This window comes from Manis pentadactyla, chromosome 10 (genome assembly GCF_030020395.1).
Source record: "Manis pentadactyla isolate mManPen7 chromosome 10, mManPen7.hap1, whole genome shotgun sequence".
In the NCBI taxonomy this organism is placed as follows: domain Eukaryota; kingdom Metazoa; phylum Chordata; class Mammalia; order Pholidota; family Manidae; genus Manis; species Manis pentadactyla.
Window position 1 is genome coordinate 101,480,660 of NC_080028.1, and position 27,976 is coordinate 101,508,635.

A 27,976-nucleotide genomic window follows, 5' to 3' on the forward strand; every position below is an offset into this window, starting at 1 on the left:
CCTCCTTAGCCTTCCGGACAGAGGGGGGCCAACTACAGCAGCCCTGCTGGGCCTGGGAAGGGCAAGCCCTCAGGCTTCTACCCTGGGCTCCCACATCTTGTTCGAGGTAGGCAGCTAAGCCTTGGCCAATGTGCCACAAAACTCTGGGTATTCAAAACAACCAAAACTAACATGGAGAGGAGAAAAGCCATGTTGAGGTCAGCCCTGTTTCTCCTGGATTCCATTTCCTCATCTAGCTTGTATGTGCTCATGCCTGAGTACAAAGGTTTGAAGAGGGTGCCAGAATTGCCTCTCTAGCAGCTGGCTGAGGACCCTGCTCTGAGCCAGTGCCAGCCACGCTGCCCAAGACAACACTGGTCTGTGGTCTGTGGGTGCACGTTGGCGCTGATGGCCAGACCAGGCAGGGCCGTAAGAGCAGCTCGCCCCCACTGAGGAGCAGCACAGAGCCCTGAGCCCCTTTCCTGCCCACACGCTCGCGCCTGGCATGCGCTGGAGCAGCCCTGACGGAGCACTGCTTACTTCCACCTGCCAGATGTGGTCTAGCTTCTGCTCTCCGAACGGACCCACTAAGATCCTCTGCTTGAAAAGGCCTTACTAACTTGAGATCCATATCCAAGTTCAATGGCTTCATCATTAAGGAAATTAGAAAACATATTTTGGACATACATAAATAGCACCTTGCCTCCAAGCTCATGGGACTTTGTATTACCTCATTAATCACTGTAACAGCCCTGCCATGGAGGGGAAGTATTTATTTCCATAAAACACCTACAAAAATCATTTTGAAATAGACATTTAATTGGTCCAATAGTCATCAGAGCAGGCTGGCCCAGAGCAGCTGATGACTGATGAGCTTGGGCCCCAGCAGACCGGCTGAGCCAACTCGTCCTGGGGGAGGATGGGGCGCTTTCCGGGAACGGCACTGGCTCTTTTCTTCAGGGTGGTTTTAGCCCATCTCAGGCTTCTGAGTTCTCTGCACTTATCCATGGAGCTTCCCGCCACCCCCTGGATAAACCAGCTCTGTGTTTGTCACCTGATACTCTTGTTTGTAAGGCCTGCTGCCTTTCTTTGATCCCATCTCTGGAGTATTTAGCTAATGTGGAATCCTAACAGTTTAGTTCAGTGGTTCTCAGAGTAGGGTTCCTAGGAACTACCTCTCCTGGGGTGGTTGTCACAAATGTAAATTCTTGGGCCCCACCCTGGACCTAGTGAATCAAGGTACTCAGGCACTGTCTAGAAGTGACCCAAGGGCAGAGCTGGGGTGGAGACCTGCTCTCCTCAGTACAGCAAAGACACTGGCGGATCTCAGGGTGGACGCAGGAGGGGGAGGTTCCCTGGCCAGGCCTGGGATGGGGGTGGTCCTGGGCACACACTGGATGCACAGTGAACCAGGCCCCCCACCTCAGGCTGAGAGGCACGGCTGAGCTGAGCCTGCTCCAGCCTCTCTCTGGGCAGGAGGCCGGCTGTGTGTCTGGGGAGCACAGAGTGAGCTGAGGGAACAGCCACGGAGCAGGGCCAGGACCCCAGCCTGAGCCCTCGGGACTCTGGGGAGGTGGGCTGCACATCCTGCCGAACAAGTGAGCTGGAAGAATGAGGCGAACCATGCGAGAGAGCATTGCCTTGTAGCCCTGGATGTTCCCGTTCTGGCTCTCTGGTGGCGGTGGGTCCCATGTGACCTCCAGCTGGCTGGCCGTGAGCGGGTTCACCCGGACGTTCTGCGGGGCCATGGCCGGGGCTGGGGAAAGAGCAGCACAGGGTTGCTGAGATGTCTGTGGGTGTCGCTGGGCTCCTAATCCTGGGCCACTGCCCTAGGCTGTCCAGTTTTTATGCCAGGGAGCATGAGTTTTTTTAAATGCATACGTTAAAAACTGGAAAATCACAAAGAAAACAGTATATTGAAACACAGTTAGCAGAGTGTTTGGAAACAAAGGTATGACTGAGCAATCAATGGGCACCGTGGCTGAGATGTGCAGCCAGGCTGGGAGCTGGTCTGGTGAGAGCTCAATGCCAGGGGCTGTGAGTGGGGCCATATTTGGGACCTCAGCACCCACTGGGACATGACAGGGACCCTGTGGACTGCCTGGGGCTGTCATAGGCTCTGCTGGCCCTGCTGTGCTTTGTCATGTTCATAATTGAGGGAGATGTTGTTTCAGATGGTACTTGGGGAAAATAATGGCACCTGTGTCCCTACCAGGAGTCCAGAAGCCCCTGTTGTGATGCCTGGTCCTGGATGGGGTTAGTCTGCGGATGCAGGGCCTCCCTCAGGAGGGACGGCAGCATAGGTGTAACTCCACACTTCTCTGTGCGGCCCTAGGGCTCCAGATTATGAGGACCCAGCCCACGATTGCTCCTCCTTCCCTCCCAGCCTGGGGGACCCTGGGTGTTGGGGTCAGCAGGGCCACACGCTGCACGTAGGAGGCCAAGCCTGAGCAGGGGACGTAGTGACCACCACCTTGGGCAGCCATGGAGAAGCTGGGATCAATGCAGAGAGCACAGTGCATGTGGAGGACAGTTCTCCCATCTATGTTCACCAGCTCCACATCATCCTTGAATTGCACGCCGGGCACTGTGGCATGCGGCCTGCTCTCAGCCACCTGGGTGCTGCTCCCTTCTTCTCCCTGGCATGCTGGGCTGGTTTCTGGGCACTCCCGGCTGTTTGGGGTCCGGGCTGTGGGAGGCAGAGGCCAGTGCTCCTCCCCGCTCCTGCCACTTTCTGACTCAAGTCCATTTGGAGGCCATGCATGGCAACGACATGGTCACTGTCTGCGAGACACAGCCCAGGACACAGGCTCTTGGAGGAGGACTTGTTGGGAGAGAACGACCTTTGAGAGTCACCCCTTCCTCTGGCCTCCCTGCCCCCCACCCTCTCCTCTCTCCCCCAGTGTAGAATAAAATAGTAATTAACACCCACTCAGCCTGACACCAACTATTTATTTTGTTCTAACTGTGTGGTTCCCATATTATCGCTGCCCACCCTGCCGTTAATGGAAATGTTAATAACCCGCACCAGGTTGTTGTGACAGATGCTCGGCCTCATTATCAGAAATTCTTATTTACCGCTCCATTAAACAACTGAATCACACGAAAAAACAATTCAATCAAAACTAACTGGAGGAATTTTAACAGCCACATTAATAATCCAAAACATAAATAAAGTTAATGTCTTTTGCATGTTTGCCATCGGCAACTCTATCGCAAAATTACTGTTGTACAATTAAAATGTAAAAGGCAAAATTGAGCACGGCCATTACCCTGGTAGTCGGTTAGAACCATCTGTGCAGGGTGCCTCCCGCCCCCCAAGGTTTGCTATTCAAAGACAGTGCCAAACCAGGGCCCACGGCAGGTGTAAGAGAAACATCCTCTGGGCTTGGATGTCCATGGGAACCAGTGCACCCACAGGCTCCAGGAGCCCCCAGAATGCAGGGCCCATGTGCTCATCCCTGGGGTTGACATGTGCTGGACAAAGTCCTCCAGTCCTGCCCCAGGCCGCTGAGCCACACGCACTGCCATCCCTTGGCTAAGATGTATCCACGCACCCACTGGCTGGCTACCCCACAGAAAGCACTCTTATGCCACAGAAATACTGCAGGTAACAAGGACTTCTTTGATGATGAAGCTAGCAGGGAAGAGGGAAATATGTGTAAACACGGAGCAAAGCATGTTGGTTTCAAGACTTATTTTTCTGGCTCCTGAAAGTTCTTGGGTCTCCACTCTGACAGGAGAACTTGCAGGAAGGCACCCCTTTTACAGCCCCAAATGTAATTCCTATTCATCATAAACTGTGTTCAGTTTGGGAACTGATGGGACATCTGATGAGTTATTATCATTTTGTCCCCCACCTTAGCATTTGTGGTGTACAGTGAACACAAATATCAGATCACAATGCTTTCTTAGCATATGAAATAAGTTTTATAAAAGCGTTTTAGCCCAGCTACCACTGGTACTGCTGAAACACAGATTGCCTACAAACAGCCCTGAAAGGTGGGGTGCAAAGGCTAAGGGACAAAGTGGGGATTCTCTGGGCGTCTCAGGTCAAGGCTGGCGATGCTGTCTCATAGCTCTAACCACTGTCCCTGGTGGAAATGCCCTTGCCACCCTGGCCAGTGAGCTGCCGTGACCCTGGAGAGAGAGCTTGCCAAGGCAGCAACCGAGGCATTCCTAGGACTTCTGGAGGTAGCCTGGGCCTCATAGTGATAGAGGAATTCCAGATATTTCTGGAATCTTCTGGGATTCTTGCTGATTGTTCAAGAAGGCCCTGCAAAATTGGGTTGTGAGGGCTGGATGCTGGCAGGTAAGTCCCACAGAGCAGGAAGGGCAGCACTTTGTCTATGTTACTCGACCACTAGGCAGGCTCACTGCTGCTGACATGACTGCCAAACGCCACCTGGGTCAAGGAGCAGCCATCGGAACATGATGGCCATCCTTGATCAGCCTGAATTTGCCAGTGAGTGGAGCGCTGGCCATGGCCTTCACCTCCATGTCTGTCAGACGCCATATGACCTGGTTCTACTGGGCTGCAGGCCCTCCCATATCAGTGCTCAAACCACTGATGGACAATGAATAATGTCTATAAGGATATCTGGTAACTGAATGGAGGCTAGAGTGAGCGTGGAATGGCCCCCGTGCTGTAGGAGTTGACTGCAAGGAGAGTGGCTGGTCACGTGCTTGGGGCCTCACTCGCCTGTTCAGAATAGCCCCTGCACTCCCGTGGGAGGGTCGGCCCCTCATATATGGGCAGTGCCCATCCCGGGGGGGCCTACAAGTCCCCCCAGACCTGAGCTTGGCTGATGACCTGGGAGCAGCAGTGACAAGTGGGCAGAAGTGACAAGGGCCACCTCCCAGCAGAAGTTTCCAGAGAGTCCCCCCACCTCTTTCACACCACCCTGGACCCAGCGGGTCCTACAAGGCAGCTGATCCCACAGTCTGCATGGTGGAAAGAGACCACAGGAAGCATGCGTGATGCAGCTGACCGTGGTGGCCCGGAATGTCTGAAGTGAGTACAGTTGGTGGTTAACTGAGATTTGGGCTTATTTGTTGCCATAGCACAACTTGGCTGACATTTTCCTGCATATTAACCAGGCCCTAGGCTCAGGGCTGAGCAGCAGATCCAAAGATGCAGAAGGCAAGTTTAGCAAGAGCAGGAACTCACAGCAGTCATAAACAGGTATGATGTGAGGACAGGTTCAAGGGACCCTGGAGTCATTTCTGGCTGGCAGACATGGGGTCTAAAAATGGGGAGGATTTAACATGTGACAATAGGCCAGGGAAGGAAGGGCAAGGTAAGAAATGGGAATAGTGGGGGGCACATCAGAGATCCTGGGTCTGTTGGCGTCATCCTGGAGCCACCCAAGACCTTGCCAGGCATCTGCTCGTGCTAGACCAAGCTAGCTCAGGCTAGACCATGTTAGACCAGGTTAGACCTCACCAGGCCATGACAGACCGGGCTAGACCACTCCAGGCCATGACAGACCGGGCTAGAACACTCCAGGCCATGACAGGACAGGCTAGACCACTCCAGGCCATGACAGACCGGGCTAGACCACTCCAGGCCATGACAGACCAGGCTAGACCACACCAGGCCATGACAGGACAGGCTAGACCACACCAGGCCATGACAGGACAGGCTAGACCACTCCAGGCCATGACAGACCAGCTAGACCACACCAGGCCATGACAGGACAGGCTAGATCACTCCAGGCCATGACAGGACAGGCTAGACCACTCCAGGCCATGACAGGACAGGCTAGACCACACCAGGCCATGACAGATCAGGCTAGACCACACCAGGCCATGACAGGACAGGCTAGACCACACCAGGCCATGACAGATCAGGCTAGACCACACCAGGCCATGACAGGACAGGCTAGACCACACCAGGCCATGACAGATCAGGCTAGACCACACCAGGCCATGACAGGACAGGCTAGACCACACCAGGCCATGACAGACCAGCTAGACCACACCAGGCCATGACAGGACAGGCTAGATCACTCCAGGCCATGACAGGACAGGCTAGACCACTCCAGGCCATGACAGACCAGGCTAGACCACACCAGGCCATGACAGGACAGGCTAGACCACTCCAGGCCATGACAGGACAGGCTAGACCACTCTAGGCCATGACAGACCAGCTAGACCACACCAGGCCATGACAGGACAGGCTAGACCACACCAGGCCATGACAGACCAGCTAGACCACACCAGGCCATGACAGGACAGGCTAGATCACTCCAGGCCATGACAGGACAGGCTAGACCACTCCAGGCCATGACAGACCAGGCTAGACCACACCAGGCCATGACAGGACAGGCTAGACCACTCCAGGTCATGACAGGACAGGCTAGACCACTCCAGGCCATGACAGGACAGGCTAGACCACTCTAGGCCATGACAGACCAGCTAGACCACACCAGGCCATGACAGGACAGGCTAGACCACACCAGGCCATGACAGACCAGCTAGACCACACCAGGCCATGACAGGACAGGCTAGACCACACCAGGCCATGACAGACCAGCTAGACCACACCAGGCCATGACAGACCAGGCTAGACCACTCCAGGCCATGACAGACCAGGCTAGACCACACCAGGCCATGACAGGACAGGCTAGATCTCACCAGGCTATGCCAGACTGGGCTAGACCACTCCAGGCCATGACAGACCAGGCTAGACCACACCAGGCCATGACAGGACAGGGTAGACAACACCAGGCCATGACAGACCAGGCTAGACCACTCCAGGCCATGACAGACCAGACTAGACCACTTCAGGCCATGACAAGACAGGCTAGACCACACCAGGCTATGCCAGACCGGGCTAGACCACTCCAGGCCATGACAGGACAGGCTAGACCACACCAGGCCATGACAGGACAGGCTAGACCACTCCAGGCCATGACAGGACAGGCTAGACCACACCAGGCTATGCCAGACTGGGCTAGACCACTCCAGGCCATGACAGACCGGGCTAGACCACTCCAGGCCATGACAGGACAGGCTAGACCACACCAGGCCATGACAGGACAGGCTAGACCACTCCAGGCCATGACAGGACAGGGTAGACCACTCCAGGCCATGACAGACCAGGCTAGACCACTTCAGGCCATGACAGGACAGGCTAGACCACACCAGGCCATGACAGGACAGGCTATACCACTCCAGGCCATGACAGGACAGGCTAGACCACACCAGGCCATGACAGGACAGGCTAGACCACTCCAGGCCACGACAGGACAGGCTAGACCACACCAGGCTATGCCAGACTGTGCTATACCACTCCAGGCCATGACAGGACAGGCTAGACCACACCAGGCCATGACAGGACAGGCTAGACCACACCAGGCCGGGCTAGATGATTCCAGGCGAGGCTAGACCAGGCTATATCAGGCTACATCAGGCTAGGTTTCTACTTTCACTTTTCTCAACCCAGTGATTTATTATTTGGGTAGGGCAAGTTTTCAACTGATATTTGACGATCATCATCAATATTTTAATATAATGAAAAAGTATTTCTTTATATGATTTTTAAAAAATCACACATTCATCAGTTCACTTTAATTACATCAGTGTTTTTCTGGTCGCTCTTTCCGATTTCCTGTTGAAGCACATAGGAAATGGAATTCTCTAATGCAATTTACCTTCTCAGCAAACTCTGCCAACATCTGTTCCCCTAAGCTGGGATACCTGGAGACAGACTCCAGGTTGGGTAATTATTTAGCCTCTGGGGCCTTCTTGATACATGAAGGAGGCTTAAATGGATCACAGTGCTCCAGCTCAGTGGGGACAAGTCAAAATTAGAGTCCCGATGATGACTCAGTGCAGGAGTGCAGGACGGTAAGGAAGGAGCAGACTCTCAAAAGGCAGCAGAGTGAGTCTGCAGACACCAGGCTCTGCTCTGGGTGGGTGCACAGGGCACACATCCCCAGAGGAGAAAGACAGGTGACCTGCTTACAGGATCACCCTTCTAGCAAGCTAAAGCTCCCATCCCTCCAGAAATCTCCAGGGCCTTTGGAAGACAAAAGCAGTGGTGGTAACATCTAATTTGGCTGCTGCTGGAACTGTCACAACCCGTCAGTGGGATGAGAACAGCAGCACTGGTGACAACATTGAGGCTTTTTTCCCCACGTCAGGTACAAGTAACTCTTCCAAGCCCTTCACCTGGGCTCCTTTTATCCTCAGAACTCTAGGAGGTGGTGCTAGTCATTGCCCCATTACACAGATGGGAAGACTAAGGCCCAGAGACATTCAGTAACTGTCCAAGGTCACAGACTTGGCAAGCGTTTGGATTTGGAGTCATACTCAAACCCAGGCAGCCTGGCCTCCTGCTAGCACAATTCCCAGGGGCGGGCAGGGCACTTAAGGCCACAACCTGAGTTCCTGGAGCAGACTCCTCAGATCAACCACATCACACACCAGCTGCCCTCCTTTCCTCCGAGCTCTAAATCCCCCAGTCTGTTCCCTTATCACCTCACTGCTAAGCCAGAACCGAGAACAACTCTAAGGAAGATTAAGAAGAAAAATCAGGAAACTGGTCACAAAAATGGTTTTCAAAAAAATCAATGCCATGTATTCCAGGCTGTAGAAATCATAGATGGGAGGTTGTGGAAAAAGCCCTCGATGCTGAGTGTTGCTTTCTGGACCCAGCCTGTGGGACTTGAGATACTGTTCAATCTCTCTGAGCCGATTTCATCATTTGTAAAATAAGAGAAAACACCAGACTTAAAGGGTTTTGGAGTTGAAACGAAGTCATGTGAGAGCACAGCTGGCACCTGGCGCAGAGCAGGCGCTCTGGAAGGCGAGTTGAACTTCGGTGTCGTGCTCTGTCTCACTGAATCCGCCTGTGACGCCACCACAGAGGAACCCAGGCCCTGCAGCCTCAGGAAACCAAACCCTAGTTCACAGATGCTCAGCAGCACCCTGTCCCCAAAACAAGAGGATCTTGGTAAGAGCCATGAGCCCAGGAATGGAAGACCTTGCTCCAAGCAGTGATGGTCAGCAGGGGACCAGGGCACAAGGAGCCTGGGCTGCAGGTCCAGAGGGGTGATTGGGACATGGGGTTCAGGGCTGCAGCTGATGGGGGGTGGTCACTGCTCTATTAGAACAGCTGTTAGCACCCCTCTCCTGGGAGAAGCTAGCAGAGGCAGGACTCATGTGTCTGCGTCCACAGCTCCCACCACAGAGCAGGCAACACTTGCTTTGTCCCCACTGGTCCCCACAAGGTGGTCAGGGTGAAATGAATTTTGATCAAAGTGGAATAAAAGTCTGAATGAGCAGCCTTGGAAAAAAGCTTGCTTTGGAGCAGTCAGGTCTGCTTTAATGGAAGAGTAGATCAACAGAACATGGCACATGCATGGGGCGGAGTGTGGTGTAGCCAGGGGACAGCAGCAGTGCTGACAGGCTACAACATGGATGCACCCCGAAACACACCAGTGGAAGAGGCCAGATGCTAAAGGACAGATACCGCATGACGCCACTGCTATGAAAGCTCTGGAAGAGGTAAGTTTGCAGAGCTGGTGAGTGGAGGCTGTGGGAGCCTGTGGGGAGGGGGCAGGGCTGTTTGGGAAGTCGGCTGCACAGGGTGCATGTGCTTAGCACCCAACTGCCCACCTAAAATGCTTGGGGTGGCAGACGTCATGTTATGTGGGCTTCGCCACCACATGAGACAAACAAACCCAGGGCTGGAGCCCAGGGCTGGACGTGCAGCCCTAGGCAGCCTGGCTGGCCTGATGTGGCTCCCAGTGAGCTTCTGGCCTCCCTCCCTGGCTCCAGTCCGTTCTCTGGACATCCACCCTGGTCCCTGGGATGAAGGCCTGCCTAAAGTGCTCTAGGCCTCCTGAATGCTGGGGTCTGACCCTGGAGTGCAGGCTGCCCAGCAGGCAGTTCAGGTACTGGGGGGCCTAGATGGCCATCATGTGCTCCCCTCAGCCCACCGGCTTGACCACCCCACCTTGGTGACCAGCTAGAGCCAAGAATACACTGGAGCACCCTCTCTTACAGACAGTACATGCCAGGTCCCCTCCCCGCCTGGCTTTCCCTCTGCCTCGGGGGGCTCTTCCAGAATGCCCAGCCCTCACCCTGCTTGCTCAAGTAAGCCCTTGGGACAGACTTGGTGCAACAAGGCCACATAACCCATGCTCCAGGTGTCTCGTGTCACTCTTTCTCGCATGCGTACAGACATTGCTGGACCGCGCCAGGAAATCCCGCTAAGTGGACCACGCCAGGAAATCCCGCTAAGTGGACCACGCCAGGAAATCCCGCTAACTGTACCATGCCAGAAAATCCCGCTAAGCTAGACCTCAGTGCTGCTGACTGGTTTATAACCATAACCTGTCCAAACTGCCAAAGGTGGCTGATGTTTCTGCAGGCTGGCCCAGCAGCCTGTACCTCCCTCCTCCTGCCAGCCGGGGTCCCTGGCTTGATGCATTGCCTTGCTAACTCTGCACCAGCAGACCTGAGCAGAAGCCCCAGGCCCTACAGATGGACTGAATTTGGACTGAAGTTGGACTGAACACTATCAGCAGGGAGGAGGTAAGATTCTGTGGGCAGGTGCCTTGGGCCAGAGGGGAGGCAGTGCTCTCCTTACCGGGCAGAGGACAGAAGCCCAGTCTGATTGCAACAGGACACGGCGTCTCACTGTGAATTAGCCCCAAAGAAGGGACTTCCGGTCCTCAGACAAACTCAGGGACACACCTTATCTAAACAATGATCCATGTGGCTTTTCAGAACTTGAGAAGGGGCTGTTACCAGCAGGTCACCAGGGTGCTGGGCCTCTGCCAAGGCCCGGTGAGGATGGCGGGTGACAAAGTACAAATGCTTGGCTTCCATATACCAAGGTTCCCACCACCTGGGCTCCCGTGGAGGGAACAGCACGGCTCTTCTAGAGAAGTCCTGTAGCTCGACAGCCCCAGGTGGTGCACAAACCGTCTGCATCCAAACATGGGACTTGAAGGGTCACTCTGGCGGCCGGGGCATTCCAGCCCTGGCGTGTGACCCGGAAACCTCCAGCCTCACTGGTGTATGTTCAACAAGAGGACCGCGCTGGGGACCTGACAGTGGCCATGCCCTCAGGTGTGGGGTGTGGGCCCTCAGGCTTACCCGCCTCGCCAACGAAGACCTCCACGGGAGCACTGGACGGGCTCTCACCGATGATGTTATAGGCCGTCATGAGGACTTCATAACGCCGGTACCTCTTCAGATCTGCAAGGAGGAGACAGGGTCAGCTTGCCCAGGACTGTCTCCCTTTCTTATAGCCACACTGAGGGGACACATGCCTTCTGAGGAGATGTGGGGCAAAGAGAGAGGGGGCAAAGAGAGACGTTTGGGAGGTGTCTGCCCCACTACATCCCCAGCAGCATTGTGACCAAGCAGCCACACTGCACTGATGCCAAAAGATGCATCCCATTCTGCGTTCAGGGAAAAGGCAACAGAAGCCCATTTCGGGGGAGAGCCTAGGTCATAGGACATGATGTGGCCTCGCCTTGGTCCAAAATGTCTGCTTCAGAGGAAGAACAGATGGCAATTTAAAAAAGAAATATATTGGGAAACCAAAAGCCTTTGAGTTTTTAGTAACCATGTCCTAGGAATAAAAGGGTGGGTGAAGCCAATGCATGGATATGGGGTAACCAGGGCACGTTACCAAGTACAAGTGACATGGTGAAAGTAGCTGATCTTCAAACCAAAACATTCTGGAAGGTTCTTCTACTGGCTAATATTGCTTCATCAGTAGCATGGCTCTCCTGAGGCCCTAAGCATGTCTGGTCACCTGCCAGCATGGTGGGGATGGCGACTCACACCAGGCCTTCCAGTCTTGCCTCCCAGTGAGCCGCCAGGTCAGCAGAGGGTCAGTGAGCCAGAGCTATGCTGCCTTTGAAATGACCCACCCAAGGGGCTCCAGGACGCCCTCTGGCCTGGCCTGCAGTCTCAGCCCAGGGAAGTGAGTGAGCGGCTGCCAAGTCCACAGAAGGAGAGAGGTTCTTAGGAGTCACCTGAGACAAACCAGGTGGATGTGCACGCAGCACCTGGTCAAGGCCACGCCTCTCACCCTTCCCAACCTGGGGTGGAAAAGCCTAGAGTGAGATCCAGCCAGGGACCCTTATCAGGGGAAGCTGGTCTGCCCTTAACCCCTCCAGCTGCTCTTCAACAAGCTAAGGGCCCAGGCGAGTGCTGGGCAAGCGCGTTATCAGAGATGAGTAGGTGGGGGGAAGTGGCTGGGTGAGAGGACAACCAGTGGATAAAGCAACGTGCAGGGAGGCAGCGTGGAGAATGCAGAGCTGGCGTGAATCCTGCCCTAGCCGCGGCTGGGTGGGGACTGCGATGGAAGGCCCCTCCCTGCCTCCCTCCTTGTCTGAACCAGTGAAGTTCTCTGCTCGGTGGTGAACCACACTGGGGGCCTGTTAGCTCTGCGTTCAGGCCTGGAAACCCGTCCCGAGCTGGAATCTGAGAGGAAGCAGCCTGATTAGTCAAAGGGAAGATGAATGGAGAAGCAAAGAGGGGTGTTTGTTTTCAACACAGAATATTATTCAGCCTTAAAAATGAAGGAGGTCCTGCCTCATGCCACAGTGCGGGGGAAACTTTAAGTAAAATAAGCCAGACACGGAAGGACAAATCCTGTGTGACTCCACTCCTGAGAGGTCCCTGGAGTCATCAAATTCACAGCTGGAAAGTGGGTGGTGGGGGCGGGGTCTGGGATAGGGAGTGGGGAGTCAGTGTTTAATGGAGATAGAGTGTCGGCTTGGAAAGATGGAAAGTTCTGGAGATGATGGTGGTGATGGTTGTATAATGATATGAACATACTTACTGCACCTGAATTAGACACTGTAAAGTGGTTAAGACGGTAAATTTAATCATGCCACAATAAAAAAAAGAGTGAAAAAAAGAAGTAAAAGGGAGCCAGAGAGGAGATCCTGCCCAGACTCAAAGACCAGCTGTCAGTAAATCTCCCTTTCCAGCCTCTGTTTCTAGAAGTTTCTTTTCCTGTCTCCCTGTAGGTTTTGGCATGCTGACAAGCAGTGTTTGAGAGGGGGATTTCTGGAAACTAGAGCCATTAATCCAAGCTGGTTTTCACTCGGTCCACTGAGAGGCCAATTGGCGCTGGCCCCGACCTGCTCCCAAATCTCGGGGCCTCCTGCTGCAGGTGGTGTGCACTTACGTGTTAATTCATACATCGTTAATGTGGAGCTGCTGTTCACGGTCTTGAAGCTGCTTTGGGCTATTGGGGGTAAGCAAAGGAGAGCGGCAGTTAGAAGGCAGAAAACGGTTATTGCAAATGACACACTGCAGAGACGAGGACACGCTGCCTCGCTGGAGGCTGCTCTGGCTCCCACGCTGCTATCTGAGACCATAAGGACCCTTCAGCCACCACGACACTTCCCAGCAGCTCCTTGGTCTGGCTGCACTTCCTCATAAAACAGCCAGGCCCCAACGGGTGGGGCCTGTGCTCACTCTCCGATTAAGCGGATCAGACAGTACCTGTATGTCATGGCACAAAGCAACACTAGAGAAGACACGGAAATCAGCTACTCCTGGAGCAGCGGCTTTTCCAGAGACCCTAGGCAGGTACAGTGATCAGCTTACCTGAGCTCAGGTAAGAGCCCTGGCTATCTGAGAAGGGAATGAGCAAACCAGAGATGAGGGGAACTGGGACCTGGGCCCAAACATGCCCTGGGGTCCTTCTGTTTTGTTGTTTCAAAGTTGCTACAAAGCCCAGAGATGCCAATTATTGTTTGGCCATCAGCTAAGGGTACCCAGGGTGTGCCGGGAGTGTGGGAGACACCCCAGCTGCTTCCTTCCATCGGCACCACACCTGGTGCAGGGCCAGGGCCAAGCTGTAGCCTAAGACCCCAACAGCGGAGGGGCCATGTGAGCACCAGGTGCTGCCCATCTGTGTGTGTGACCCTCACAGAGGCCACTGCCACATCCAGGCCCCTCTGCTGGCCTGTTGCTGAGCAAGTCCAGGGAGGGGCCTGCCACTGTGGTGGAGGGAAGGGGTACAGCCAGCATGGTGGGGGGTAGGCGGGGCAGGGTTTCAGCCGCCAGAGTTTCTGAGGCCACGCCCTCACAGTTCCCTGCAGGAGGATGTCAAGGGTATTTTCTGTGACACCATCTGGGGGACGCCAGGAGGGAGGGGACACCCTTCCAAGGAGGGCATGAAGCAGCTGGCCCAGAAGTTCCAGAGCTGCCTTGGAGGCTGGTGGTTGATGTCACAGCCTGTGTGTGGGGGCACCTCCTGGAGTGCAGCTAGCAGGAGATGGGGCCTGGGATGGGAGAGGCCACAGCCCCTCAGAAGCTGTCTGCCACGAGCTGGTCAGAGCCCCCCTTGACTTGTCCCCCATCAGGGCAGGAGGTGCTCACTGGCCCTGATCTCCATCTTGTTCCCAGACATGCTCACCAAGGTTGAGGCACCACTGTCCCTGGTGGCCTGGCTACTCCCCCACCCTTTATAAGATCAGGGGTTACAGGGCCCCACTGCCTTCCCAGCCACATCTGCCGGACTCATACAAGCAGGCTGCCTGCCCAGCCCCAAAACTGTACCTCTGCACATCTCCCGACCAATTGCTTTTTGGAGCCCTTAAAAGTCACGCCTTTCCCATATGTCCTTGGTGAGGTCCATGACAACCTGTCTCAAGTGGCTCCTCCAGCCTCCCCTCATGCCCCACTGGGTGGGGTGCAGGAGTTCTCTGCTTGCTGCCACCTGTGTACCCAGTGGCTGCTCTGCGGGAGGCTGGGCTGCATCCACTCTGGGCACTATGCATTTCCCACCATGCCTTTCATGGAGTAGATGGGCCGGTCACCTGGGCACCTCCCTGCAATCCAGGTGGCGCAGTGTGTCTTGGGTCAGTTCAGAAGGAGCAATCTCACCTGTGAGCTCAGCCCGTAAAGCCAATGGGGTTTTGAGTGTCTTGGTCTCGGGGGCTGAGGCCGCCTCATACTCCAGCTCACGGTAGTAGATCCGGTAACCCTGAAGAAGGCCGTTCAGGGTCTCATCCCTCGGAGGCTGCAGAGACACCCCCGTTAGCCTGAGGGAGGGGCCTGAACCTCCCCACAAGTTTAACTAGTCAACTGCATAGGCGGAAGTCATTAATTCAAACAGATGTTCTCAGTAGTTTATGGAAAATGGAAAATGAGGCAGGTGCCACATTCACAAGGACCTCAGGGGAACTCCCAGTACATAGCCCAGTGGTGGATCATTTTCTAAGAGCCCAGGTTTCTGGGTGCATGCATGGGGACCTGGGTGTCTCATCCCAAGTGCAGCCTGAATACTTGAATGAGTCCAGGGCCTAGGCAGGACACTGAGGCCCAGGGCGGAAGCTGCCTGCTGAACCTAGAACTCAAAGGGAGTGAGGATGTGGCCTGGCTCTGCGTCAGCCACTGTCCCTTCAGTCCCTGGCCACCAGGCTTGTGGTAGGCTCAATGGGCCCTTCACTGACCTATTCACATGCCAAGTCACCTGCATGCAGCCTGACTCTGGCCGGTGGCTGGAATGCCCACCATGGCTGGAATCCCCAGGGCCCTGCAATGGAGCTGCCTTAGGAAGGGCCTGCAGTAGGGGAGGTGCTCATTTGCTTCCTGTAACTCAGCCGAAGACAATGGTGGGTAGCCGGGACCCCAGGCTCAGATCGCCCGGGGACCTGCACCCACATTCTGCCGGTGCTTGTTTGCCCAGGCCTGCCCAGTCCTTCCCAGCTTGGTTTCTGTTGATAGGGAAGTGTGTGTGGGCTATAGTGGTTGTAGCACCCACCCAGGGGTTAGGGGCTTGGGGTCCAGTCCTCCTCTGGGATTCTCAGCAAGGGTAAGACCCCCCCGCCCCAGGCTGTGGCCAGACACAGGGACAAATAACACATCCATGACCTCTGGCTGGTAGGGTCATGACCTTGTCCAGGGTCAGAGGTGCACAGTGGACTTCCCGTGACTCCCACACAATCACTTCCATGGGATGTCACCAGCACCTCAGTTCATGCTGTCCTGGTCCCAGAGTAGAGGCCACAGCTTTGTTGTAGGAAAACCCCTTTGTTGTGGGTCGAATTGTGTCCCCTCAAAAGATATATGGCATCCTAACCCCCAGTACCTGTGGATAAAGCCTTATTTGGAAAGAGGGTCTCTGCTTATTATGATCAGGTTAGGAGGTTACCCTGGAGCAATGACTGGTTCTGTTTTGGAGGACATTTGGCTTTATTTGTCAAAGTTTTTAATGTGCTTGCTTTTAATGTAGTAATTACACTTCTAGAAACCTACCATACATAACTGTTTGCAAATGCACAGTCCTGAGTCCTACAAATACAAGCTAGGGCTACCAAACCCCACCCCAAACCCAGAAACAAATGGCCTATGGGTCTGTTCAGTGATATCCAAACACACCAGGACCGCCTGCGAGCATGAGGGGCACAGAGAGCAAAACTGCTGCAAATGTGACTGTGGACTTTGGGCCCCTGAGTGCGAGTCAGGTGCCACGATGGTTGGCTCACACAGGGAGGCTCCATGTTCGATGTTATCCATAGGTTGGTGATCCAGACAAAGCATATCTTGAGGGGCAATACAGAATCTAGCAGTTGTTTGGCAAACAGTGAGACAACCAGAAGACCCAAAGATCCTTGTAAGACAGGGAACCATGGATGCCATGGATGCAGGCACAGGGCAAGTGCATGTGAAGATGGGGGCTGGGGCCACAGTGAGGGGCAGTGATGTTGGGATTTAGCAGGGTGCACGTTTGCACATGGAGGTGGCCACACATGCTTCTCACATACATTTGCTCTTCGGTCTGTGGTGCGTGACTCACAGCTCAGAGAACGCCTGGAATTTCTTAAGTGTTGGGAGTGACAAAGGTTTCTCCTGTTATGTTAATACAGCAACTTCTGGGCCCCACCTGAGGCTGGGGTTGGTGGTCAGGAGAACCGACCAGGTGATCAGAAGGCTGACCTTTCAGTTCCACCCCTGACCCCTGGGGAGGGGCGAGGGCCCTGAGGTGGCATCAATCACCAGTGGCCAATGATTTGAGCAAATGACTATGTAATGAAGCCTCCAGAAAACCCAAGAGGACGGGGTTCAGAGAGCTTCTGGGTTAGTGAAGAAATTAGGACGGGGAAGATGGGGAGCCTGGAGAGAGCATGGCAGCCCTGCGCTCTTTGCCTTACACATCTTTCCACCTGGCTGTTCCTGACTTATATTCTTTTACAATAAACAGGGATCTAGTAAGATGTTTCCCTGAGTTCTGTGAACTGCTCTAGCAAACTAATCAAACCTGAGAAGGGGTTGTGGGAATCACTGATTTATAGCCAGTCAGTCAGAGCACAGGTGACCACCTGGGCCTGGGATCAGAACTCTGAGTTGGAGCAGTCGTCAGAACCTTGGGTCCACAGCTGATTGTCAGGGGCACAGGTAACAGCCTGGGCTCGAAGTGGGGTGGAGGGGGTGCAGTCTTGAGCCTCAGCCCTTACCCTGTGGGATCTGAAGCATCTCTAGGAGAACTGAGTTGAATTCTCCAACACCTGAGGGTCTGAGAACTGCCTGTTGATGTGGAAGCCTCCACACACACATTGGATTGGGCCCAGGAACCCACTTACGCATCTATAAGCTAAGGAATACCAGGGGCTGTTGGCAGCAACCAGAAGCCAGGACGAGGCAAGGAAGGATCCTTTCCCAGCACCTTCAGAGTGAGCTGACACCTGGCTTTTGACTTCTGGCCTTCAGAACTGTGAGAACAAACTGTTGTTCTTACACCCAGTTTGGGATAACTGGTATGGCACCCCCAGGACACAAACACACCCTTGTTATGCAAACTCTCACTATTTAATTCCTCCTACCTGAGCCCAGGCCCAAAAGGATTTGGATGATGGGATAAATCCTGTTCTGTCTGAACTCTCACTACTCAGTCTAAAACTCAGGAGCCAAACAGATTTGGGTAATAGTTTCCTTTGCTCTCTGTTGCCACAGAGTAGCTCAGACAGCAAGAACTACTTGCATGGATGCAGCTTGCCATGTACACACTCCTGTACGCACAGAGGGACACGGTGTAATCAGGCGGGTACACCTGATGTGCTTGTGGTGTAATCCAGATGCTTTCAAAATGAGAATTGCTTGTATGTTAACTCAAGCTAGGGAAGCCTGACATTCTCCAAAGATCCCTCCTGAGTCCTCTGTGATGCCCCCAACTCATGGAAAGCACCCCACGTGGCTATTTCCCCATCAGATGCAGAAAAAGCATAATGGGAACTTGAGTGGACTTGCCATGTTTTGATGACTGGTGAGGGTCCCTCCTGTCAAAGAAGCCCAGCAAATCCATATTAGATGATGCTTTTCCGGGCGCCTGGGTGTTAGACCCAGTGTGTGAACTCTGGGGCACACAGTCATCGAGGAGGGCCCCATCTGAGTCACCAGGGGCACCCACATATGTGTGTCCACACTGGATGCAAGTCCTGGCTCTACTGCTGCCTTGCAGTGTGAGACGCAGCTGGTTGCTCCACCTCCCAGGCTCAGTCCCAGATCCAGGACAGGCAGAAGTCTGGCTGGCTGGTCCCTAGAGTACCTCGTGGCTCCAAACAGAAGGTTCCCTGTGCACAGGCAGCCCTGCTCTCCCAGCCTTTGCCTGGACCATGCTGTGCCTGAAGTTTCTGATCAGCACTGACTGGAGGGCAAGGCTGGTCTGTATCTTCTGAATTTCTATTGTCCCACAGCACCTGTGTTGGCCTTGAACACACAGGTGCTCCATCAGTGCCTGTGGGAGGGCACTCAATTGGCTGACATCCAAGCTGACCTGTCACTGGTCAGCTTCATCCTGGACTGGTCATCTATGCAGGCAGATGCTTGGAAGGAGCTGGGAGGTCCTTCTGACATCTACACTCTGCCTGTTGCACATGTGAAATTCTCCCTGCAGACTCTTTGGGGGTCCTGAGTAATTTTTCAGTGTTCAAAAGCCCTCTGTTAAATGCAGATGGCCTTGTAGGAGAGCACGTGGGCACCTTCACCCATGAAGCAGGCAGGAAGAGGGCGGTGAGCCGGGGAGGGCTCGGGAGGCCAAAGTTGGGCATCTTGGAGGCAGCAGGGTTGAGTGGAGGGAAGGGCATGGAGCTGGGAGAAGGCAATGCTCCACCGGAAGCCTCACTCCTTCCTGCTACCTGGAAGGATAGGCGGGGTCAACGCAGGGGACTTCCAGGCAGCAAGTCCTGCCTTCGCCACTGCACTGTGGGGACTTGGGCTTAGGGCGGTTCAGTCCTGCACTGAGGTTTCATGGTGAGCGCAGGCAGAGCTGGAACTCAAGTCCAATCTAATCCAACTGCCAATGTCCCTGCACATCTGAGCTTCTCATTTATTGCCCCATAACTCCCATTCCCTGGTGTTTAGAACAGATTCCCTCTAATTAAGTGCCCATGGCTTAGCGGAACACAGGAGGCCCAGGGAACCTGGCTCTGACGTCCTGCCCCTTGGAGCACATGCTGCATCCTGGGGGGTGTCACTTCTCTGGCCTTCACTCTGACCATGCGTAATAGATGTCTCCCTGCCCCTTGCCTGGGGGAGGCCATTCATCCTGCACCTCCACCTCCCTCTGGTGGGGGTTAGCTGCTCCCCTCTGCTGCCTTCCCACTAATGCACTGTAGAACTCAATGTGCTAAATGGAAGCTCTTCAAGGCCTGGGGTCTTTCTCGTTTACCTTGGGAGCTCAGCACCCTACAGGGAGCTGGTCCTCTGCAGATGATGGAGCAAGTGATAACAGAAGGACAACTGACAGTGACACCCCTCTCGGGAAGGCACCCATCCCAACAATGAGTCCCTCTCTGCTGAGTTCATGGGCATGATGTGATCTATTGCTCAGGATGTTTTCTTTGCTAGGAAACAGCCTCGAAATCCACTTAGAGAAATTCAAGCCACACAAGGGATGCATGTGAGTGACAGTCTGTATGATACACTGCATTTCAGAACTGCCAACTTAAATGTTGTGACCAATTCAGAAACATTAATACCTATTATGAGCTGTACTCAGTGTGAACTCAGCACCACCACTGTCTAGAATAGATGCTCAAATCCTTAGATTTCAAACAGCTCTGGATCCATGAAAGGCAAAGATTGATTAACCTACTGAGAAGAATCAAACCTGACTGACTGCACCAGAGGAGCCATTTAAGTGGGTTGGCAGCCTTGAAATTACAGGAAGTGTTTGCATTTTTAAACAAATTATTTAAAAAAAGGGCTTACAGGTGAAACATTTCATTTGGAATGCAAATCTATATTCTAACATAGTCTCTTTGTTCTGTTTGCTCTGATTTAGGAAATTACTTATAATTTTAATTATACTCCAATTGCCTGGCAGTTGACAGGCATTTATTTTTATAATACATTGTACTGACCACCTCCTGCTCTGGTTTCTTTCCATTAGTTTGTTCTCTTGGCCTCTGAAGAGGGACAGCTGACGGGTGCATATGCCAAGTTCCTGTGGTGCCGCTCTGCGCCACTTCACAGGGCTGTCCAAATGCACTGGAGGGCTCAGAGCCCGAGTGGCCAGGAGGCAGGAATGCTGGGGCTATGGCCTCATGGAGGCTGCATGGAGGCCGTGATGAGCCATGGTGCTGAGCACTGTCTTGGCAGGGAGGAGCTTACCTAGCTCCTGGTAAGCCAAGTGCCACATGGACAAGGAGACCAATGATTTTCTAGTCAAGTTTAGCATAGTATGAAGGGCTGATCTGCTTCTAGTTGAGCATGTGTGTGGAGGGTTGCAAATAGGAGGGCTTGGGGCCTTGATTTCCCGTTTTGATCCTGCTCCCTGCAAAGACCCTAATGCAAAGAAGGGTGTGGAGCCCTGACGGCCTAGGATCAGAGGCCTTGCAGGGACCTCATAGGTCACTTCTGAGATTTTTTTGCAGAGGAGTCTGGAACCAGAGAGGGCTCTCAGGATCACAGTTGTCCAATGGCCAATGGGGCCTGCAGGCTGAGAGCCAGGCCCCTGGCCACATGACAGGCTCTGGCCGGGGCTCCCAGCTGCAGGGAGAGGGCTTGGTGACATGCCCTGGGCTCCCATCCAGTCCCCAGCACTGAAGTTGGACGTCACAGAGTGCCACAGGGGTGAATTTCCAGTTTTACCAGGGGACATTTGGAAGTGTACCTTGATCACCTTTAAAGGTTCCTGTCACCAAGAACTTGTCACCTGGCCATCAAGAAGAGGTAGAGTGTGGCCAGAATTGCTTGGTCAGTACATGTGCACTCTTTACAGAATCTCCTTTATTGAAACCCATTCTCCATCCCTCGTGTGAGTAGCAGTGTCAAGCCAGGTTAGGCTGAGCCATATGACACGGCCACTTTTGTCTGAAATGTGGTCAGATTTCATGACTCAACCTTGGGTAGTTAGCAGCCACCAGCTTTCCAGGTTAGAGAGCACTGTCACAGCTGGTGCTTCCAACACTCCAACCCTGGTTCTAACCCTTCTCCCGGCTCCAGTTTCTTCTCCAGACCCTCCAGCTCCCATCAGCTTCAAGCCTACTCCCAGGGAGGCCATGTCTGAACTTCCCAAGAAGGCTGGTCTCAAGCAGGCTGGACCTTGAGAAGGCTGGAGGGCTGGGGAGTGCTCCCAACTCAGCACTTTCCTCCCCGTTTCCTCCTCTGTGGCACCAGCCCCAGCCCAGCAGGGTCTCCACCCTGCTCTGTCCCAGGCCTGCAGAGCTAGGCTGCCGCCTGCCAGCCTGCATCCTCCTCAGGGCTCTGTGGCGTTGATCTATTTAGGATGTGCTCCCTAAGCATCCTCTGTGTCCCCTAGCACTCCTGTCTCTTTCCGTCTGCCCCACGCCCTTTCCAAAGGCACCCCTTCCAGCCCACCTCTGTCCCCTCTCTGAGGCCACGTCCAGACCGTGTCTCACCTGGGTCCCTGTGTCTCCTGACTTCCCAAATCACCTCCCCTCCCACTGAGTCTGGATGTGATGCTAGCACATTCTTAGACAATTGCTTCTCCTGGAGGACTTCTTGCCCACACGGACCACTCTCTTGGTCCCCAGCTCACAGGCGCCCCTCCTAGGCAGACCTCACCCCAGTGAGGCTCTGAACACAGACCACAGCACCTGCCCTCCACCTCCCCTATCAGAGCCCCCAGCTCTGGCCTCAGGAACATCCCTTATTGGCCAGAGCTTTGACTATGCCGTTACCACCACACGGGTCCTGACACCTGGTCTGGTGTGCCTGCCAGGCCCAGCTGACGCCCTGTTCCTGAGCCCTGCTGAGCCCCTCCCGCAGATCCCGCCTACCCTCAGTGGCCTGCCGTGGCTGTTCTGCCCCTCTGTTAGGTTTGTCCTCAATGCCCCTCATTGTCAGCAAAAAATACCCAAATTGGAAACCATACAAAGAGAGGACAGCATGCCCTTCCAATGTTGTGTTAGATGATGTTTAATGTCCCACCAAGGATTATTTGATTATCTAGGAGAACGTGCCTTGGTTTGACTCAATGCTCACTGAAGATTAAAGACTCAGACTTAGTGAGGACACATGTAATCCTGTAGATATTTTGTCTGGTTGCAAATGATTTCTGTAGAAAAGATAACCCCAAGGGCTATGGTTTCATTGCCCTTAGGACATGAACCAGGATTGTATGGATCATGGAAGCCTGGCTTTGCCACCTTCACCCAATGCCCAGAAACCTTCCCTCCCTTCCCTCCCTGCCTGCTGGTCCCTCCTGGACAAGTTGAGTTCAACTTCACTCTGCATGTGCATGACAGTCATGCTCTCACTGTTCTGGAAACCACACTGTTCTGGAAAGCCACCGTGTTCCCTTCCAGTGTGGAAGGAGCCCAGGGTGTTGCCTTTGTCTTGCTCTCAAGCACCTGACGTGGGCCTGGGCTGCGCTGATGCTGAATGCCAGGAGTGAGCACAGGGCCATTTACCCAGCAGCGCCAGGGAGCCTGGGGCCTTACCTGCCACTGGATCAGAACAGAGGAAGTGGTGTGCGGCGTTACTGAGATGAAACTCGGAGGTTCTCCCGGAACTGAAATCCAAGGAAGAAGAAGCAAAGATTAGGTGGCTGCATTTGCACGTGGCCACTATCCCGGGCCCGGCCTCAACCAATTCTGGTGAGGACCTAAAGGTCCAGGACTGCTCCCCAGAACTTGGGAGGCCCACAGGCCAATGCCCTGCTGCCCTCTGCTCCCTGGGGATGCCCTTCCCCACTTGCAAGGCCTGTGCCCCAGTTACAAGGTGCAGTCCTAACAAAGGTCTGGCACCACAAACAGACCCACACAGAGACACACGAATGCATCTGGGTCCCCCACTAGGAGCACTTATGCCACCAGAGGGGCCCTGGGAGCCCTGCCTGGGGGCCTTCCTGCAGGTCCTGGACCTTCTCAGGCATCCACACCCCTCCTCTGAGTAGGAACATCATATTTTTGAGGTTCTGAGGGACTTCTGAACAGGACAAATGACCAAATAAGGCCATGTGCTCTTGGCTTAACCACGAGTGTGACTGTCTTGAAGGAGGCTGACTTCTGGTGGCTGGAGGGCATCTGCTATGCTCTGGCACCAGTGATGGCTCTCTCTCTGGAGAGACAAGGTCAGTTTGACTTCTGCCCAGGGCTATGCCCTGCACCCAGGACACTAAAACCCTTCCAGCGGTCGGCCATGCCCCACAGATCTCTGACGCCTAGGCCACCACTGCTCCTGCTGAGTCGGCATAGTCCTGTCTCAGCATATTGACTTGGCCTCTTTATGGCTCCCCCAGTGCAGGATCCTGAGACCAGACACATATTAAATGTTCTAAATGTCATTCAGTGGAATGATTCAGGATGCCCAACAACTGTGTGCTTGCCGTACCCTCTCCACTCATCACTAAGACTCTGTCCCTGGGTCACCTGCTCTGAGAGGCTCCTGTAGATTTCTGTAGAAAAGATAACCCCAAGGGCTATGGTTTCATTGCCCTTAGGACATGAACCAGTCTTGTATGGATCATGGAAGCCTGGCTCTGCCACCTTCACCCAGGCCTGGAAACCTTCCCTCCCTTCGCACCTGCCAGGCCCCCTTGTCCAGCACCCAGTCCCTGGGTCAGGCTGGCCTCAGCCACGCCCCAGTCCTCTCCTCTCTGTCTAATGCCCTCTGGCCTACTGCTCTTCTATCTCTAGTCAATAATGGACACTAAGCCACCGTTCTTAATCATACCTGATTGCAATTACTTCAATATCCTAATCACCATAATAAGAAAATGTTTAGCAAACCATCCACACACTCAAAGGCCCTCCAGGGCTCTCCAGTCCCTGGAGTCAGTTCCCTGCCCCTCAGTGTCAGCTGTGCAGGGCCTGGAGACAGTGCAATGCAAGCACAAAGAGAAACTGTGCATCTCAGGAAAGGAAGATAGCAGGAAAGGTATATCAAAGGAGCGTTTGAATATCAAAGGAGTAACGCAGGCCTTTAAGCCTGGAGAAACCCTTGGATGTGTTTTCCAAAGGGCCCATCCTGCTGAGCTGTGTCCTGCCCTCACACCCTATCCTCGGAGAGAAGCCAACAAAATCAGCTTGCTGTGTGGTTTCCTTCTTCTAAGAATTAGTGCTTAGTCACAAATATTACCTCAGTTGTGTTAAATGTAGGATTGAAATAGGAATCACAAAGGATAACTAAGTTTCTCGAGGAACATCCACCGATGCGGGGAGACTCCTGGTCAGGAACACACAGCCCACGGGCTCTGCTCTGCTGGGAGCGCTCTGTGCACACCAAAATAATGTCTGCGTGTTGCTCAGAAGCTAAAAGGGGCCCCCTTAGCCCTTTTGCTGGTCCTTAAGGTCACCTGAGGCCTTGTGGAGGAGGAGCTAAACTCCTGGGTGATAAAATGAGCAGAGCTGAGGACGAGGCACCTGGGAGCCGGCTGCAGATGGGTTTGTTGTAAGGCAGCTCCCCGGGTGCATTAAATGAGAAGCCAGTGCTCTGGGGTAGGTGTGGGGAATTACTGTAAAGCTCTGCTGGGCGGGCCAAGGGCTCAGGCCTGCAGTCTGGGATCTGAGCTGCAGCATCCACAGCCTTTTCCGGTCCAGAAGTCTGCCTGTCATCCAGGACATGTAGGATGATGCCGTCTCCCAGCGCACCTGGGTTGGCAGGGGCGGCACATGAAATGACAATGGATGTTGGGCCTGAGTCCTCTGAGGGAGCACAGGCGGTGAAAACCTCCTGGAGTGTTTAGGGGATCTCATTTCCACCACTTCACTGTGCTTCTGTCAAATGGTGAAACTGTGGAGTGGTTTGTGAATGAGGAAAAATGGGGAAACCTCTTAAAACCCAACTACCCTTTGACATGTATTTTTAATGACCCTATAAATTATTCAGTTTCTGGGATGCTAATGGATTGTAGGGGTTTGGAAACTAATCAAAGAAACTTCCATTCCATTTGGAAGCCCTTGAAGTCTTGATTCACGGTCACAGGCTTTACAGGAGTGCTCCAAGCTGTCACTAATTGAATTCTGCTGCTCTCCCCCATAACCTCTTCCTGGCTCAAGACGAAGGAGGGGCCTCTCTGTAGGAGCCAGTGTTTCAGGGTTCAAAGGCCACAGCCGGGAAGTGGCCCAAGGATGTCCACTGGCCTGGGACCAGGTTGCTCACCATCCTGCAGCGTGGTCACAGCCTCTGTCTCTGCACTGAAGTCACTGTCCCCGATGTCATTGGTGGCTTTCAGGCGCAGCTTGTAGGAGGTGAAGGGCCTCAGCCTGGAACACAGAAGAGACCAGTGATTGCAGTGAGGCCTCCCTCTGCCCTGCCCCCTGGGGCTGCTGCAGAAGGGCTTCCCGGTCCCTGAGCTCTCTGGCCTTATTAGCCAGCTTAGTGGCAAGGAGGAAGGAGTCCCTGGGATGGAATTGCTCCTGCCAGCAGTGGGGTTGGGAGGGCTTAGGGGCCCCAGAATTGCCTGGGGAGTGGTTCTCCAGCACCCATACTGTACTAGTGGCCTGCCTGGGGAGGGAGGAATTTCCCCGAGGGGAGTGGAGTGCAGAGCTTCCTGGAGGGGATGAGATTTTCCTTAGGGCTCCTTTGGGAAGAACCTCTCCTCCTGTATTTAGAGGCTCCTCTGCAGCAAACCCCTGCTCTCTGAGGAGCTCAGAGAGTTATGCAGGAGGAGCTAATCATGTGGGTTGGGCATGGAGGGTGTGGGGGTGGCAGAGGGCATGGAGGGTGTGGGGGTGGGCCATGGCTTACAGTCCATGCTCTTCACACGGAGCCAAATGCAGAGGCTTGTAAAAAGGAGCTCCACATATTCCTTCATTCATTCGGATTACAGCAATAAAATCTATGAGTCCTGAACATTTCAGAAATGATCCGCAGCTGCCTTTATGCATTTCCTTATTTATCATCAAAGTACTAAAAATATTTATTAAGGACTCTTATTTGCATCACAAAGAACAATAAATATCAAACCCATGCATAACATCTTTGGCCAAATTTACCTGATTTTTAATATGGCTCTATTTTTAAAGATTATGCAGAAGAAAAACAAAATAAATAATCCAGTGGAGATAGGGCCGGCACATTGACTCTGACTGGCCCCATTGTTTGATGTGGTAATCCCTTTCGGCTGTGTTTGGTTTGGGCACATAGCAGGATGGTGGGAGGTTGAGGAACAGCAGAATCATTTATCATATCACTGAACATTCAACCATCTCTGCTCTGCCCTAGACACCCAGTGTGTCCACACGGCTCTGGGCTCGGAGCCCTTCTCTCCCTCACTGGACTGCATTCCTGTGGGATGTGTCCACCATCCAGAAACCCGTGATGCCTCAACATGGGCCTAGAGCGCCAGGTCCATATGCTCTAGATGGAGGCACAGCCACAAGGTTTAGAGGGTTAAACCTCTTGTTTTCAATTTTTGTTTACATTTTCCTGTTTTTGGCCACTAGCAGATTTCATACAGTTGGCAAAAGTAAAATGTAAAAACAATGATTAAAAAAAGAAAAAAGGGAAATGTAGCTATCAGGACTGTTATCAGGGAGGGAGCTTATCAAGTGCACAATATGCCATTTCCCTGCGACCCCGCCTGCTGCGTGTTTGTCCCTCACAGCAGAGGTGGCATCTGTCCTGGCTCTGGCCATTGGGAGGCGGGCAGCAGTCTCTCCTCCACCGGATTAACTGGTCCTGAAACAGGCCTTCCTTTCCAAAATGCAGTCCCGGCCCTCGGCTGGCCGGCTGACTCCAGCAGGCTCCAGGACAGAATGGGTAGTTGGGTGTCAGAGGGCGCATCGCTTATACCCCGCCCACATTCGCACAAAGCTAAGCGCCCAGGGTGCCTCACTTGGCAGGGTCAGGAGAGTTCCAGGGCTTGGGGGTGGCCCTGGACATGGAGTGCTTCCTCCTGCAGGGCCGGGAGCCATGCCCTTGGCTTCCATGGCCATGGATCACGGGGTGAGAGGACTGCTGGTGGAACCCAGGGGATAGCTGTGATGATCTGGGATCGCCTTATTAGTGGACTGCCCGCTTGCTGCCTTCAGTGCCCAGGCAAATCCTGGATGCACAGAGCTGAAGGGACAACAGGACTGTCCCTCCAGCCCTGCCCTTCCCAGGCAGGAAAACTGAGGCTTTGTCAGCTCAGACACACTTTCCCAAGACCTCAGGGCTAGTGGAGATCTGTGTTTGGATGACAACACACTGACTTGTCACTGCACCGCAGACCCTCACAAATGAGCTGGGGGGTTTGTGTCCATGAAGCTTTGAGCTACGGGCCCTGGGCATGTTGGAGCCAAAGCATCTGAGCAGCTCCTTCTTCATCTGGAGAAGCTGAGGCACATCTTCATTACTTATGACATCTATGCCTCAACCTCGGTAAAATGGGAACAGCAGGGGGCCTGGCCTGGCTGGCTGCGGGGCTGTTCCAGATGCCACAGGGACAGCACACGCCTCTGCTGGAAATGCAGAGCGCCGTCTCCTGGGGAGGCAACAGTGATGGTGACGTAATGAAGGCTGCACGGGGGCTATATACAGGCAAGGTCCTGATTTCTGACCCTCAATTTTCATCTGTAGAATACAGACATGATATCCCCTTTAGGGGCCACCA

At 53.8% G+C, this 27,976-nt stretch overlaps 1 protein-coding gene across 3 annotated transcripts in view; it reads right to left on the bottom strand.

Annotated features, from left to right (window-relative positions):
* SDK1 (sidekick cell adhesion molecule 1) overlaps positions 1–27,976 on the bottom strand; it is a 1,051,799-nt gene that overhangs the window by 38,434 nt on the left and 985,389 nt on the right. For all 3 annotated transcript variants that reach the window (XM_057487434.1, XM_036932860.2, XM_036932859.2), the window contains 6 exons: positions 25,540–25,643; positions 22,878–22,948; positions 14,857–14,992; positions 13,148–13,207; positions 11,095–11,196; positions 1,620–1,735 (listed from right to left, as the gene is read on the bottom strand). In XM_057487434.1, the coding sequence (XP_057343417.1) occupies positions 1,620–1,735; positions 11,095–11,196; positions 13,148–13,207; positions 14,857–14,992; positions 22,878–22,948; positions 25,540–25,643 (589 nt within the window). The remainder of the gene's footprint in view (positions 1–1,619; positions 1,736–11,094; positions 11,197–13,147; positions 13,208–14,856; positions 14,993–22,877; positions 22,949–25,539; positions 25,644–27,976) is intronic.